The sequence below is a fragment of the Lithobates pipiens genome, unplaced genomic scaffold (genome assembly GCF_037356315.1).
Source record: "Lithobates pipiens isolate NorthernLeopardFrog02 unplaced genomic scaffold, aLitPip1_a1.2 Scaffold_16, whole genome shotgun sequence".
In the NCBI taxonomy this organism is placed as follows: Eukaryota; Metazoa; Chordata; class Amphibia; order Anura; family Ranidae; genus Lithobates; species Lithobates pipiens.
This window is the reverse complement of record NW_027507748.1, coordinates 634,320,171-634,332,513: the sequence shown is the minus strand read 5'-3', so window position 1 is coordinate 634,332,513 and position 12,343 is coordinate 634,320,171. Positions and strand designations below refer to the sequence as shown.

Here is a 12,343-nt window from a genome sequence, read left to right as displayed (position 1 = left end):
CGCAACCTGGTCATCAATCCATACATTCACCAAATTTTATCAGGTGAATGTGAGAAGGCATGAGGACATCACCTTTTGGCGTAGTGTGCTGCAGACAGCGGTACAGGGTCCTTGGGTCTGAGTACACCCTATGTTGTGTGGTTCCCCTCCGCTCAAATAGCATTGCTCTGGGACATCCCAACAGTAATTACTGAGTCTCTGTGTCCCTTGATGTACGAGAAAGAAAATAGGACTTTTCTAACGGCTTACCTGTAAAATCCTTTTCTTTTGAGGTACATCACGGGACACAGAGGTCCCTCCCCTCTTCTAATACACTTTTATATTGCTTTGCTACAAAACTGAGGTACCTCCAGTAGGGGGAGGGGTTATATGGGGGATTGAACTTCCGGTCTAGGGTGTGCCAGTGTCCAATCGCCTAGTGATACCCTATAACCCACCAGTAATTACGGAGTCTCTGTGTCCCGTGATGTACCTCCTAAGAAAATGATTTTACAGGTAAGCTGTTATAAAAATCCTATTTTTATTTTCAAAGACAAATATAACCAATCTTAAATTTACACAGAAAACTGTTTCCATCTCTGTGGGGGAGGGGTGTGTAAATGGAACCGAAGCTGTTCCAACCAGCTGCCCCACAATCCCTGTCCACTCATCGTTATGGGCGCCAAATCAAGCCCGCAACTTCTTCAACCATATCATATACATCAAAATGTGATCAACCTGGAAACCCAAAAACGATCACTAACAGCGCTTATACTGCTTACCAGTGAAACCATCAATCACCTGTTCAAATCATGCAGTACCTTTTAGATCAAATGCATTATACAAGAGCTTGTAACCACTAACATAGAAACAAATCATATATATGGGATGTGAACACACACTGTCCCACGTTAATCAGTCCAACACCCCAAAACAGAGTCCTTCACATTCGTTTTTATATATCATTAGAATGTGTATCCTGCGCTCTATCTTCCAATGTGTCTGGATGTGCGTGGGTGGAGGCCTACACCTTCACCAAACTTTTCACCTCCGTGAATATGCACTCAGATGGCCGCTTACCAGACACTAGTCTCTTTTGAGCCTATCTCCGCTGTGTGGAATCCCTCTGTGTGGTTCTGTGTGCTCCGTTAGATTCCCACTCATTGGTTGCGGACATGGAAAAGATTCAAGGGGTCTGATATAGTGTAGTATCTTTTATTAATAATCAAAATACCCTACCCCCCTTACATAATATGCTTACATTAAAAACAATTATAAAAGCCTGTAAAATTGGGGTGTCAGTTGTGCCATACAAGCGCCTCACCAGTGGGCTGCAGCTCTCGTCCGTCGCAGCCCCCGTGTAGAGACCCGGGTCCTTGTCGGCTCTTACTCCCCTTCACTGCTCGCGTGACCACTTCTTCAACCAGTTGTCAGGTAGGGGGAGCCCTCAGCGCAGTCAGTGACTGCTTGCTTGTAGCAGCCCCGGCCACCAGAAGAGGGCGCCAGTGTGAGCAATGTAAGGGCAATGCCCTCAGTCAACAGAGCGAGCAGTGCACCTCGCTCCAGCAGGCCCCAAAGCCACGGCTTCTTAGCATCCGTGTGGGGGGGCTCACATGGGGACAAGACACCTGCCGCAGCCTGGTAGTCCAGGTGCCAGGCCGATAATTCTAGGCACCTGGGGCTTGTCGAGCCCCGGCATAAGATCATATTTGAAAAAAAAATAAAAAATGTGTGTAATATATATATATATATATATATATATATATATATATATATATATATATATATATATATATATATATATATATATATATATATATATATATATATATATATATAAATATTTGGTGGTTCTAATTTATTTTCTAGCAAAAAACACTTTTTTTATATGAATTGTATGCCAACACAGAGCTCTGGGCTATGAATGTACACCGCTTATCAGCATGTCCCATCCATGAATCATTGTACACAGGAGGAGCCTGTCAGCCAATCACAGTGGGCGCCAGAGTGCGCCCTAAACCCAGGAGTAGGCAGTGACGTACGGGTAAGTCACTTTGTTTACAGTGGCAGCTCGTCCGCAGAACAATGCTTGGTTAAAGAGAAGGGTTTTCAAAGGTTGCCCAAAGGTGGACAGAGTAGGAGATTGGGATAAGGAGTTCCAGAGGATGGGAATGGCGTCCTGAAGGTGGGTGGGCAGACGCTAAGTGATTAAAGAGAACAGTTTTCAAGGGGTACCTGAAGGTGAACAGAGTAGGAGATAAGCGCATTGGGTAAGGAGTTCCAGAGAATTGGAGGGGTGTCCTGGAGGGTAACATGGAAGGAGGCAACTAGAGAGCAGGAGGTTTTGGTAGCAGTAACGGGAATGGTTTGGTGGGCATTTTGAGACCAGGTTAGTAATGTACTAGGGGACTGAGTTGTGGATATCTTTTAAGAAGTTGTTAGTATTTTGAATTTCATTTATTGGGTGAGCAGAAGCCAGTTGAGGGATTTGCAGAGAGGGTTGGAGGACACTGAAGAGTTGGTAAGGTGGATGAAGTTGGCAACAGCATTCGTTATGGACTGAAGAGGAGATGCCTATGTCAGTGTTGCTCAACTCCAGTCCTCAAGGAGCCCCAACAGGTCATGTTTTCAGGCTTTCCATTATTTTGCAAAGATGATTTGATCAGTTTCACTGCCTTAGTAATTACCACAGCTGTTTCATCTGAGGGAAATCCTGAAAACATAACCTGTTGGGACGCCTTCAGGACTAGAGTTGAGAAACACTGATATATGTAAAGGTAAGCCAATGAGGGGGGAGTTGCAGTAATCGAGGCGAGATATGACCAGGGAGTGGATTAGAAGCTTTGTGGTGTCAATGGTTAGGAATGGGCGTATTGTGGAGATGTTGCAGAGATGGAGGAGGCAAGCTATGGACAGTGATTGGATGTGGGGCCAAAAGGAGAGTTCAGAGTCAAGGGTTACATCTAGCACCTTGGTATGATAGGGACAGACTGATAGTTGTGCCATCAATCTCTACAGAGAAGTCAGGAGGAGGAGGAAATATCAGCTCGGTTTTAGATATATTGAGTTTGCGGAAGTGGTGTGACATCCAACTGGTAGGTTTGTTAGTAAATTAGTAGACTGATGGGGTAAGCTAAGGAGGAGAAAGGTAGATATAGGTGTCGTCGTCATTGACCCCTTTTCGCTGACTGTCTCCCAGCCCTTTAAGGGTTCTAAAAACTGTGAAGTGGAGGCATACATTTGGATCATGTGATCGCTTTGATTGGCAGTCACACGATTGCTAGTATGCATCGGGAGCTTTCTGGTAACCGCCGGCTACTGTGTTGGGAGCGTGCTCTCAGCACAGTAAGTCATTTACACAGGGCCACATATATGTGGCCCTATGGCATGAGAGGCCACATGCGTGAGGCTGCCGTAAAGACGTTACCATTAGAAGAAATTCAATCTGCAGTGACAGCAATGGCTAATCAGAAGTCACCAGGACCAGACGGTCTTCCATTGGAAACCTATAAACATTATGGGAAAGTACTGCTTCCAGAGCTTCTCAGAGTATTAAATAGGGCAAAGGAGGAAGGGAGATTGCCTACCTCGATGACGGAGACAACGATAATCGTTCTGCACAAGGAGGGGAAGGATCCGTTGGAAACTAAATCTTACCGACCTATCTCACTTCTGTGCACGGACGCAAAAATACTAGCTAAGGTACTGGCGGCCAGACTGAATAAAATTATCTCCAGATTAATACACCCTGATCAAACAGGATTCATTCCTGGTAGATCAACCAGCATGAATATCAGAAGACTATACCTTAACCTACAGATACCAACGGAAAATATAGGGAAAAGGGCAATTATGGCTTTGGATGTAGTCAAAGCCTTTGATAGTCTTGAATGGAGATACATTTGGCGGGTTCTGAGAGAATTTGGTTTCGGCTCTTCATTCATTGAATGGATAAAAACTCTGTATAATGGCCCCAGTGCTAGAATCAGGATTAATAACGAGTATTCAGATAAGATATTATTAGAAAGAGGTACAAGACAGGGGTGCCCTTTGTCACCCCTGATTTTCGCCCTCGCAATGGAACCATTAGCCATTGCAATAAGATCTAATGCTGATATGGCAGGCTTTCAAAGAAAAGAGAGGGAAGAAAAGATCGCGCTATACGCCGATGATATTCTCCTCTATCTGGGGAACTTTGAGAAGTCAACCAGGCAGGGGATGAAAGTCCTCGGGGATTTCGGCAGCTTCTCGGGATTAACAATAAACTGGGAAAAATCAGCTCTGATGCCTGTAGACACACTGGAGAGCCAAAGTATATTGGCAATCCCGCAGTTAGAAGTGGTGGAGAAAATAAAATATTTAGGAATAAACATACAAAGTGATGCAAAAAGGTATATAAGTGATAACGTCGCCCCCTTATTAGTCAAATTTAAAAATAAAATAGAAATCTGGAAGAAACTCCCTCTTTCAGTCGCAGGGAGATGTAATCTTATTAAAATGCTATGGATGCCACAGTTACTGTATCTGTTGCATAACTCGCCATTATGGATAGATATAAAGTGGTTCAAAAAAATAGAAACACTATTTCGAGAACTAATATGGAGAGGAGGCACTTCAAGAATAGGCCTACAAATTTTGCAACTATCGACAAGGAAAGGAGGAATGGCAGTACCTCACCCAAGAAGCTATTTCTTAGCCGCACAATTGCAACATCTGGGGACGAGCAATGAGCTTAGTGGTGATATAAATAGGAAGTTAATGATTACTGGGACACCTCATAAAACCATAGTAGAGGTTTTGGAGGCAAATTCATTCTCCCATAGAACGCCCACAATAAAACTTGCTCTAAAAGTATGGAAGGCAGTAAAAACGATAAAGGGTCTGGAAGGGATGACCAAAGAAACCCCATTATGGAATAACCTGAACCTACAGGAAATGGGAATGATAGGAAGGCACAAAGACTGGGAAAGCAGGGGGATTGACAGACTGGCTCAGTTGTATGAAGGAAATATAATAAAAACATTTAACCTCCCTGGCGGTACGATTATTTCGGATTTTAGGTGCTAAAAGCGGTACAATTATTTTGCATGAAAATTTGGCGTTTTATATTGTAGTCCTGCAATTCTTAGGAATAACTCTCTTAAATCTGTCCAAACCAGAGTCTAGCAGATATCCCGGGTATGATAAAGTTTGAAAAATTAAATCATAAATTATAATATAATAAATAATTATAAATAATTGTACCAAATAATAATATAACAATAATAAAAATTATTCAATAATGTAATCAAATCAAAAACACTGAAATTTGCTCAGTTGCAGAATTGTCACTGTCATTACTTTTCAGTATTTGATGATGGATCTCCCCACAAATCGCTGTCGCTCAATTCTGCGAGTGATTCTAATTTATTATCGCTGTTTTCTAGCTGGTCTAAAATAATTTTTGATGTACAGTGACAGTTTTGGTTGCTATGGGCAATCTCCAGTTTCCAGGCATAAAGAACAGTTTTTATTATATAAAACTGCATGCAGGACACTGGGCAGACCACTAGGGACAACGGGGATGTGAAAAATTTACATACAGCAATGTAATCTGTAAGATTACATTATACTGTATGTATACTGTTTGTTTCACTTTTTGAATTTGGCGCCGATCTCCGTGCCCGTGCGTCGCAACGCTCGCAGGGCACGGAGATCGGCGGTGTGATGCATCGAGCGAGACACGGCTCGCTCGTACAGCGGGGAGACAACGCTGGATCCGAAGGAGAAGGTAAGTAATCCTCCTCCTGGATCCAGCGACGCTGTCCCGAGTCTGACTCGGGGATACCGCTTTTGGTATGAAAAATCCACCCCGAGTCAGACTCGGGAATACCGCCAGGGGGGTTAATACACTGAGAATGGAATATGATCTACCAGAACATTCGTTTTATAAATATTTACAAATCAGACACGCATTATCAAAACAATTTGGTACACCGGGGCCAGTATGGAGCAAATCCCCCATCTATAATAGATTAAAATCTGAAGATAGTGCAAAAGGGTTTATAGCAGAAATATATCCATATATTTGTGAAGGGAGCATAGAAACCCCAGAGAAACTTAAAAGTAAAATAAAATGGGAGGAGGAAGTAGGAACATTCTCAGATGAGCAGTGGATGAGGATCCTGGAGGGGGGACATTTGATATCTGTCTCGCCAGCCCAGAGGGTGTCACACCTAATGCTGCTACATAGAGCCTATTATACACCGAAGAGGCTATACAGGTTTAGGCGAAGGGAAGATGATGGCTGCCCGAGATGTCAAGCGACAGGAGACCTGATGCACATGTTCTGGAGGTGCCCTAAACTGTTTCGTTACTGGTCAGAAGTTATTGCTGATCTGAACGAAACATTTGGAGTGACGGTTGATGGGAACCCCAGAATGTGTTTGCTGGGCCTGAATGAGGGAATAAGAGGGCGGCTTGTATAAATAAAGCAATAATGAGATGTATGTTTCAGGCAAGGAAGCTAATAGCGCAAAGGTGGCAGGCAAAAAACCCCCCATCGGTAGCGGAGTGGAGACAATTAATTATAGAGACGATCTGGAAGGAAAAGGTAGTATATGTAAGGAGAGGGAATCTTAGGGAATTTAAAAAAATGTGGAAACCATGGTTAGATAGGTTGGGACACATAGTATAAAGGCTTGGAGTGACCGAGGATTGGGGGGAGGAAGGAGAGAGAGAGCTCTCGGTATAGGTGATAAGAAGTTAGAGGTATAGGGAGTAGCACGGTCACAGTCTCTGCATGAGGGGCCCACTGTTTCTTCCTGTTATGTATGTGAAGGGGGGGGGCGGGGGGGAGAGGGGGTGGGAATTGTTAAAGTGGAAAATGGAGTGTTTAACTGTATAAAGTTTGTTAATGGAAAAATTATTGTGAAAATAAATAAAGATTATGTAAATTAAAAAAAAAAAAAAAATATATAAGTGTTAGAGAAGGGCAATGGACCAATCGTCTGGCACATACAAATAAAGTACAGGATTGCCACGCACCTTTTTTTGTATGTTGAAATATTCCCAGTCCTTCTGGACCTTTCAGTCCAATAACATTAAAATATATTGTTATGAGTTTGGAGACATGCTTGATGATAAGGCTTCATAATAAAACCTCTCTTGTTCTCCTAGGTATACAAATTACATTCTGAAGTGCTTTTCTCTCGGAAGTGCGCGTTGCTCTGAAAAGAAGCCACCTGAGAATCATGTCGGCTCCAGCCCACCTGCAGAAGAAAAGACGGATGTGCCGCACAAGGACGATTCCTCCCAGCCACCACAAGCATACAATTTGAAGGATATCATAAGTGGCATGAAGGTGGAATTGAGTGTTAAGAACACGCTTATGGCAAAGACTGAAAAGAAGCAAAAGAATTTGAGGCCGGAAGGATTGCAAAGTGCCAGTAAGATGTTTCAGATGGCATCAGAAGAAAATCAGCCAGATGAGTAAGTTATGGATAACTGGATAAAGTACTGCCACCAAAAAGTTTTCATATAATATGGATGATGATTGTGGCCCTGCTTTTGCTTTAAATCGGGAATAACGTGATTTTAAACCTTTATTTTATTTTATTAAATAGCAACCATGTCATACTTGCTTGCTCTGTGCAATGGTTTTGCACAAACAGCTCTTATCCTCCCCTTCTCAGGTCCCCCACCGGGGCATCTGGCTCCTCCTACCCCCCAGTAAGTAAGTGCCCCATAGTAAACAACTCACTATGGAGGCACTTGTGCTGGCCCGCTCCCGAGCCAAGCTTTGTGTGTTCATTGACGCACAGACCTGCTCCAACGCCCCCCCTCTTTCCTCATTGGCTGTGATTGACAGCAGCAGGAGCCAATTGTCTTTGAAAGCCTATAAGATTGGAAAGGACAGGGAAAGCCTCTGCTCTCATGTACAATGCTGAATCAAGATCGCGCTCGGGTAAGCAAGGTAAGGGGGCGGGGTATGGCCTAGCACATGCCAAAGGTTATTTCCCCTTTGTAGTGAAAGAAAATGTCCTTCCCCCTTTATAACTACTTTGAAGGCCAATTCACACCATAGAAACACAGTCCGGATGCATTCCAGATGTTTTTTCTGCATGTGCATTTTTGATGCAGTCCAGTGCATTTATTCCCCCTCTTTTTTTCTTAACCTTAAATAAGGATGATTATTATTATTCAGGATTTATATAGCGGCAACAGTTTGCGCAGCACTTTAGAATATGAGGGCAGACAATACAAATCAATACAGGAGGGATCAGAGGGCCCTGCTCGTTAGAGCTTTACAATCTAGAAATGTGTGTTCCAGTGTGTTTTTTATGTATTTTTACAGCGATCCAGTGCCGAAAAAATGCAGCATGTTCTACTTTTTTTTATTTTTATTTTTTCCCTGGAACTGCAAGCACTGGTTTGAACTATGCCATTGAAAACCATATAACTTACTTTCCATGCGTTTTTGATGCAGAAAAAAAACACTGGCCCGCATGTGGTATGAACTGGTCCTAAACCCAAAAACAAAAATGTAGTATTATTGTGTAGCTTACCTATTAGATGTGGTGACTGCATTCCTTCTTTTTTTTTTTTATCTGGTGATCCAGCCAGTAAGTCTATCATTTGCTAACTTCTTTTAACCCTTTTGCTGCCAGGGCTGCTTTTGCATTTTTGGCACACATGCCTAAATCATTTTAGGCCTAGAGATCATATAAAACCCCAAACGTTATATATTTTCTAATAGTCTACACCATAGAGAATAGTGGTAGTAATCATTTTTCATGTCGCACAATATTAGCGCAAGGGTTTACAAAATGCAAAATGTCAATAAAAAAAAATACACTAAAGTAAATTTTAGGGCACATAAACACAATGTATTACCCAGTTTTTGTTAAAATGTAAAAGATGAGATGAGTAAATAGATACTCAGCATGTCAAGCCTTAAAGTTGCATGAGCTCGTGAAATTGCGACAAACTTCAGTGTCCTTTATTTTCCAAAGGTTACGCTTTAATGGTGAACTTACACTGTATGCGGTAACCGTTTTACTGCATGGTAAAACGTCTGTCACCGCAGGGACACACAGGAATCCATTGTTTCCTATGTGTCCCATTCACACTGCAATGCAGCCTATGGAATTCTATCACAATTGTGGTAAATTGCACAGCAACACACAACAACATAACGCATTGCACTGCTGTACATTACTGTGAATGAATTGTACATTTTGTACACTTCAAATAACGTTCATACAGAACAACAGAGAGCTGTTGCGGTGTTGTGGGTGTAAATTCACCTTTTAGGAGAATGTTACACCCATATTTACCCTGCTGCCAGTGCTCCCTTCTTTGTGACAGCAGACAGGGGTTCTTCTCCCCGCATCCACTGTCATAGTTTGAACACAGCGCGGTCATGCCTGGCTCTACCCAAAACCCCAAGTTATTGTTCTCACCCCAACGTGTGCAGTGATATGTAACGTGTAGCATGATCAACGTTTTCATGTACAGATGCATATTATTATTTTTAATTTTCCATCTATTAAATCTTCTGCCCTTGTTGTTTTTAACCTTGGATAGTAAAACTTTTTTTTTTTTATTGCCAGTAAATACCTTATACAGCCCACTTCCTGTTTCTTGTCTGGTCATTTTAGCCTAGGCTTATGACATATACTCTCCCTCTCCATCTCCCTCTCCCTCTCCTCCCCCCACGGGTGAGCCTAAAGTAGTGGGGCGTGTGGAAGTGATCCAGCGGCTGCACAGCCAACAGATGGCTTTCATCTGACAATCAACCTGTTTGCTTGTCAGATTTGTGCATGCTCCCAGGAGCTGCGTCTGTAAAGCCCCCCCACCACTGACCTATGGCATGTCTGTGGCAGTAAAAGGACTAATAAACCAAGCTGTTCAACAAAAGTGGAAGTTAACCACTTCAATAGCGGGCACTTAAACACCTTCCTGCCCAGACCAATTTTGAGCTTTAAGCGCTGTCGCACTTTGAATGACAATTGCGCAGTCATGCTACACTGTACCCAAATGAATAACACCCATACATTTTTTTTACCAGAAATAGAGCTTTCTTTTGGTGGTATTTCATCACCTCCACGTTTTTTACTTTTTGCTAAATAAAAAAAGACAGACATTTTTGAAAAAAAAATGTTTTTTAATTTATTTTTTTTCAGTTTCAAAACTTTGTAAATAAGTACGTTTTCTCCACCAATGGGCACTGATGAGGCGGCATTGATGGGCACTGATGGACAGCATTGTATTGTATTATACTGTGCTGATGGATGCCAATCGGTGCCAAACAATAATGCATGCCAATCAGTGATGCCCATTGTGGGCACTGACTGCCATCCCTGGTGGTTTAGGGTGGCATAATCGATCAGCACAGACCCCCCTGTCAGAGGAGCAGCCATTCGGCTGTCCTCTACTCGCATCTGACAGACTCGAGTGAGGAAAAGCCAATCACCGTCTGTTCCTATTTACACTGTGATCAGCCATGATTGGACACAGCTGATCACCGAGATCGTAGTTGCGGGGTGTCAGACTGACACCCTGAAACAACGATCGCCGCGATGCGCTCCCCCGGGGGCGCGCAGCGGCTCAAAATCCTGATCACGTCATATGACGTCCGGTCAGGATTTTGAAACCACTTTGCCGCTGTGTTTCTGCTATAGGGCGGACGGCAAGTGGTTAAAGTGTTGGGGTAAACCATTTACCACTGAGAGGGGTACTTGCAATGCTCAGCTTTTATTTATGTAAAACCTTTATCCCAACAGGAAAACAAATACTGTTGCTGTAACTGCTTAAAAAGTGTTAACTAGAGTTTGACTTTTTAATTTGTTAGTCTAGTTTACCTAAATTTGCTAGTGCATAACTGAATCCTCTCCCCAGATTGACAATGCCACAGTCCAAATGTGTCTCTGCTGCTCCTCCATCCAGAGTGGAGGTGCCCTAAGACAATGGGTGTGTTATTGGCCAGATCATCTGCTGCTGCAACACCATATGATGGATGTGAGTATATTTGACTATAAAACTGAACTTCACCCAAAAAGAGAAGTCGTGGTTTTCTGTCTCCACCCTCACTCCCTCTTTTTTGTGCACTTTTTTTTTTTTTTCAGCTTTGGGAAAGGGGTACCCACTCCTGCTTCTGCTTTTTGCCTGCAGTCTTCTGGCACATGTTTCCAAAAGGCTGCAGGACCCTTCACAAAGTGCAGCGCTGGAAAACCAGCTATGAAACTGCAAGGTGTCGCACCCACACTAGGCATGCTGGTCCCAGTGTCCCAAAGACCGGTCAAAAACAGTGCTGGATCCTGGGTCAGGTAAGTGTCCTTTTATTAAGTCAGCAGCTACAGTATTTGTAGCTGAGGACTTCTATTTATTTTGTTGGGGGGAGGGTGGGGGACTGAAGATCCTCCTTAAGTAGAACTAAAGGCAAAACCTTTTTTCTTTATTTTACACCCAAAGTCATATTCATATAGTAATGAATATGACTTGGGATGTAAAATGAAGAGAGAGGTTTTGCCTATAGTTATACTACTTAAAGCAGGGTTCCACCCTAAAGCGGAACTTCCGCTCATCGGAACCCTCCCCCCCTCCGGTGTCACAATTGGCACCTTTCAGGGGGGAGGGGGGTGCAGATACCTGTCAAAGACAGGTATTTACACCGACTTCCGGGCATAGACTCCCACGGGAGTCTATGCCTCTTCCTGTCCCTGCGCGCTGTCTGCTGGGACACACACGGGTCTCAGAGACAGCGCGGACAATTCCTATTGCGCAGCGCGACTCACGCATGCGCAGTAGGGAGCCGGGAAGTGAAGCCTCAGCGCTTCACTTCCTGATTCCCTCACCTAGAATGGTGGTGGCAGCAGCCGAGAGCCGAACGATCGATCGGCATCAGCTGGCGGCATCGCTGGACCCTGGGACAGGTGAGTGTCCATTTATTAAAAGTCAGCAGCTGCAGTATTTGTAGCTGCTGGCTTTTAATAATTTTTTCCACAATGAAATCCTGCTTTAAGGCAAGGATCTTCACTCCCTGTCCCGTAATACATTTTGTGGGGGGGGGGGGCGGGTTATGCTGCCACCTTCAGATGACTGAACAGGGAATCCCTACCCAGGCATAACCCCTCCCTGCTAGGCATAGCTTCAGTTTTGTAGCAAGCAGTGAAACAAGTAAAGAAGACCAAAGGGATCACTGTGTCCTGTGATGTCCTTTTAAGGAAAGGATTTTACAGGTAAACCAAAATGTCTTTTTGGGTCTGAGATAAAACCCTACCACGGGATTTTAGTCTTTTCAATTTGGTTATTTGTGGCCTGTCGGCTTGTTGCGGTATTGCCCTCCTTTCATGTTCAGTACTTGGCAACATCCCTATCATAA

The 12,343-nt window shown here is 43.4% G+C and overlaps 1 protein-coding gene across 2 annotated transcripts in view; it reads left to right on the top strand.

The window, feature by feature from the left end:
- The window catches only part of MRPS31 (mitochondrial ribosomal protein S31), a 163,324-nt gene that overhangs the window by 7,209 nt on the left and 143,772 nt on the right, over positions 1-12,343 (top strand). For both annotated transcript variants that reach the window (XM_077484199.1, XM_077484198.1), the window contains exon 2: positions 7,138-7,449. In XM_077484199.1, the coding sequence (XP_077340325.1) occupies positions 7,138-7,449 (312 nt within the window). The remainder of the gene's footprint in view (positions 1-7,137; positions 7,450-12,343) is intronic.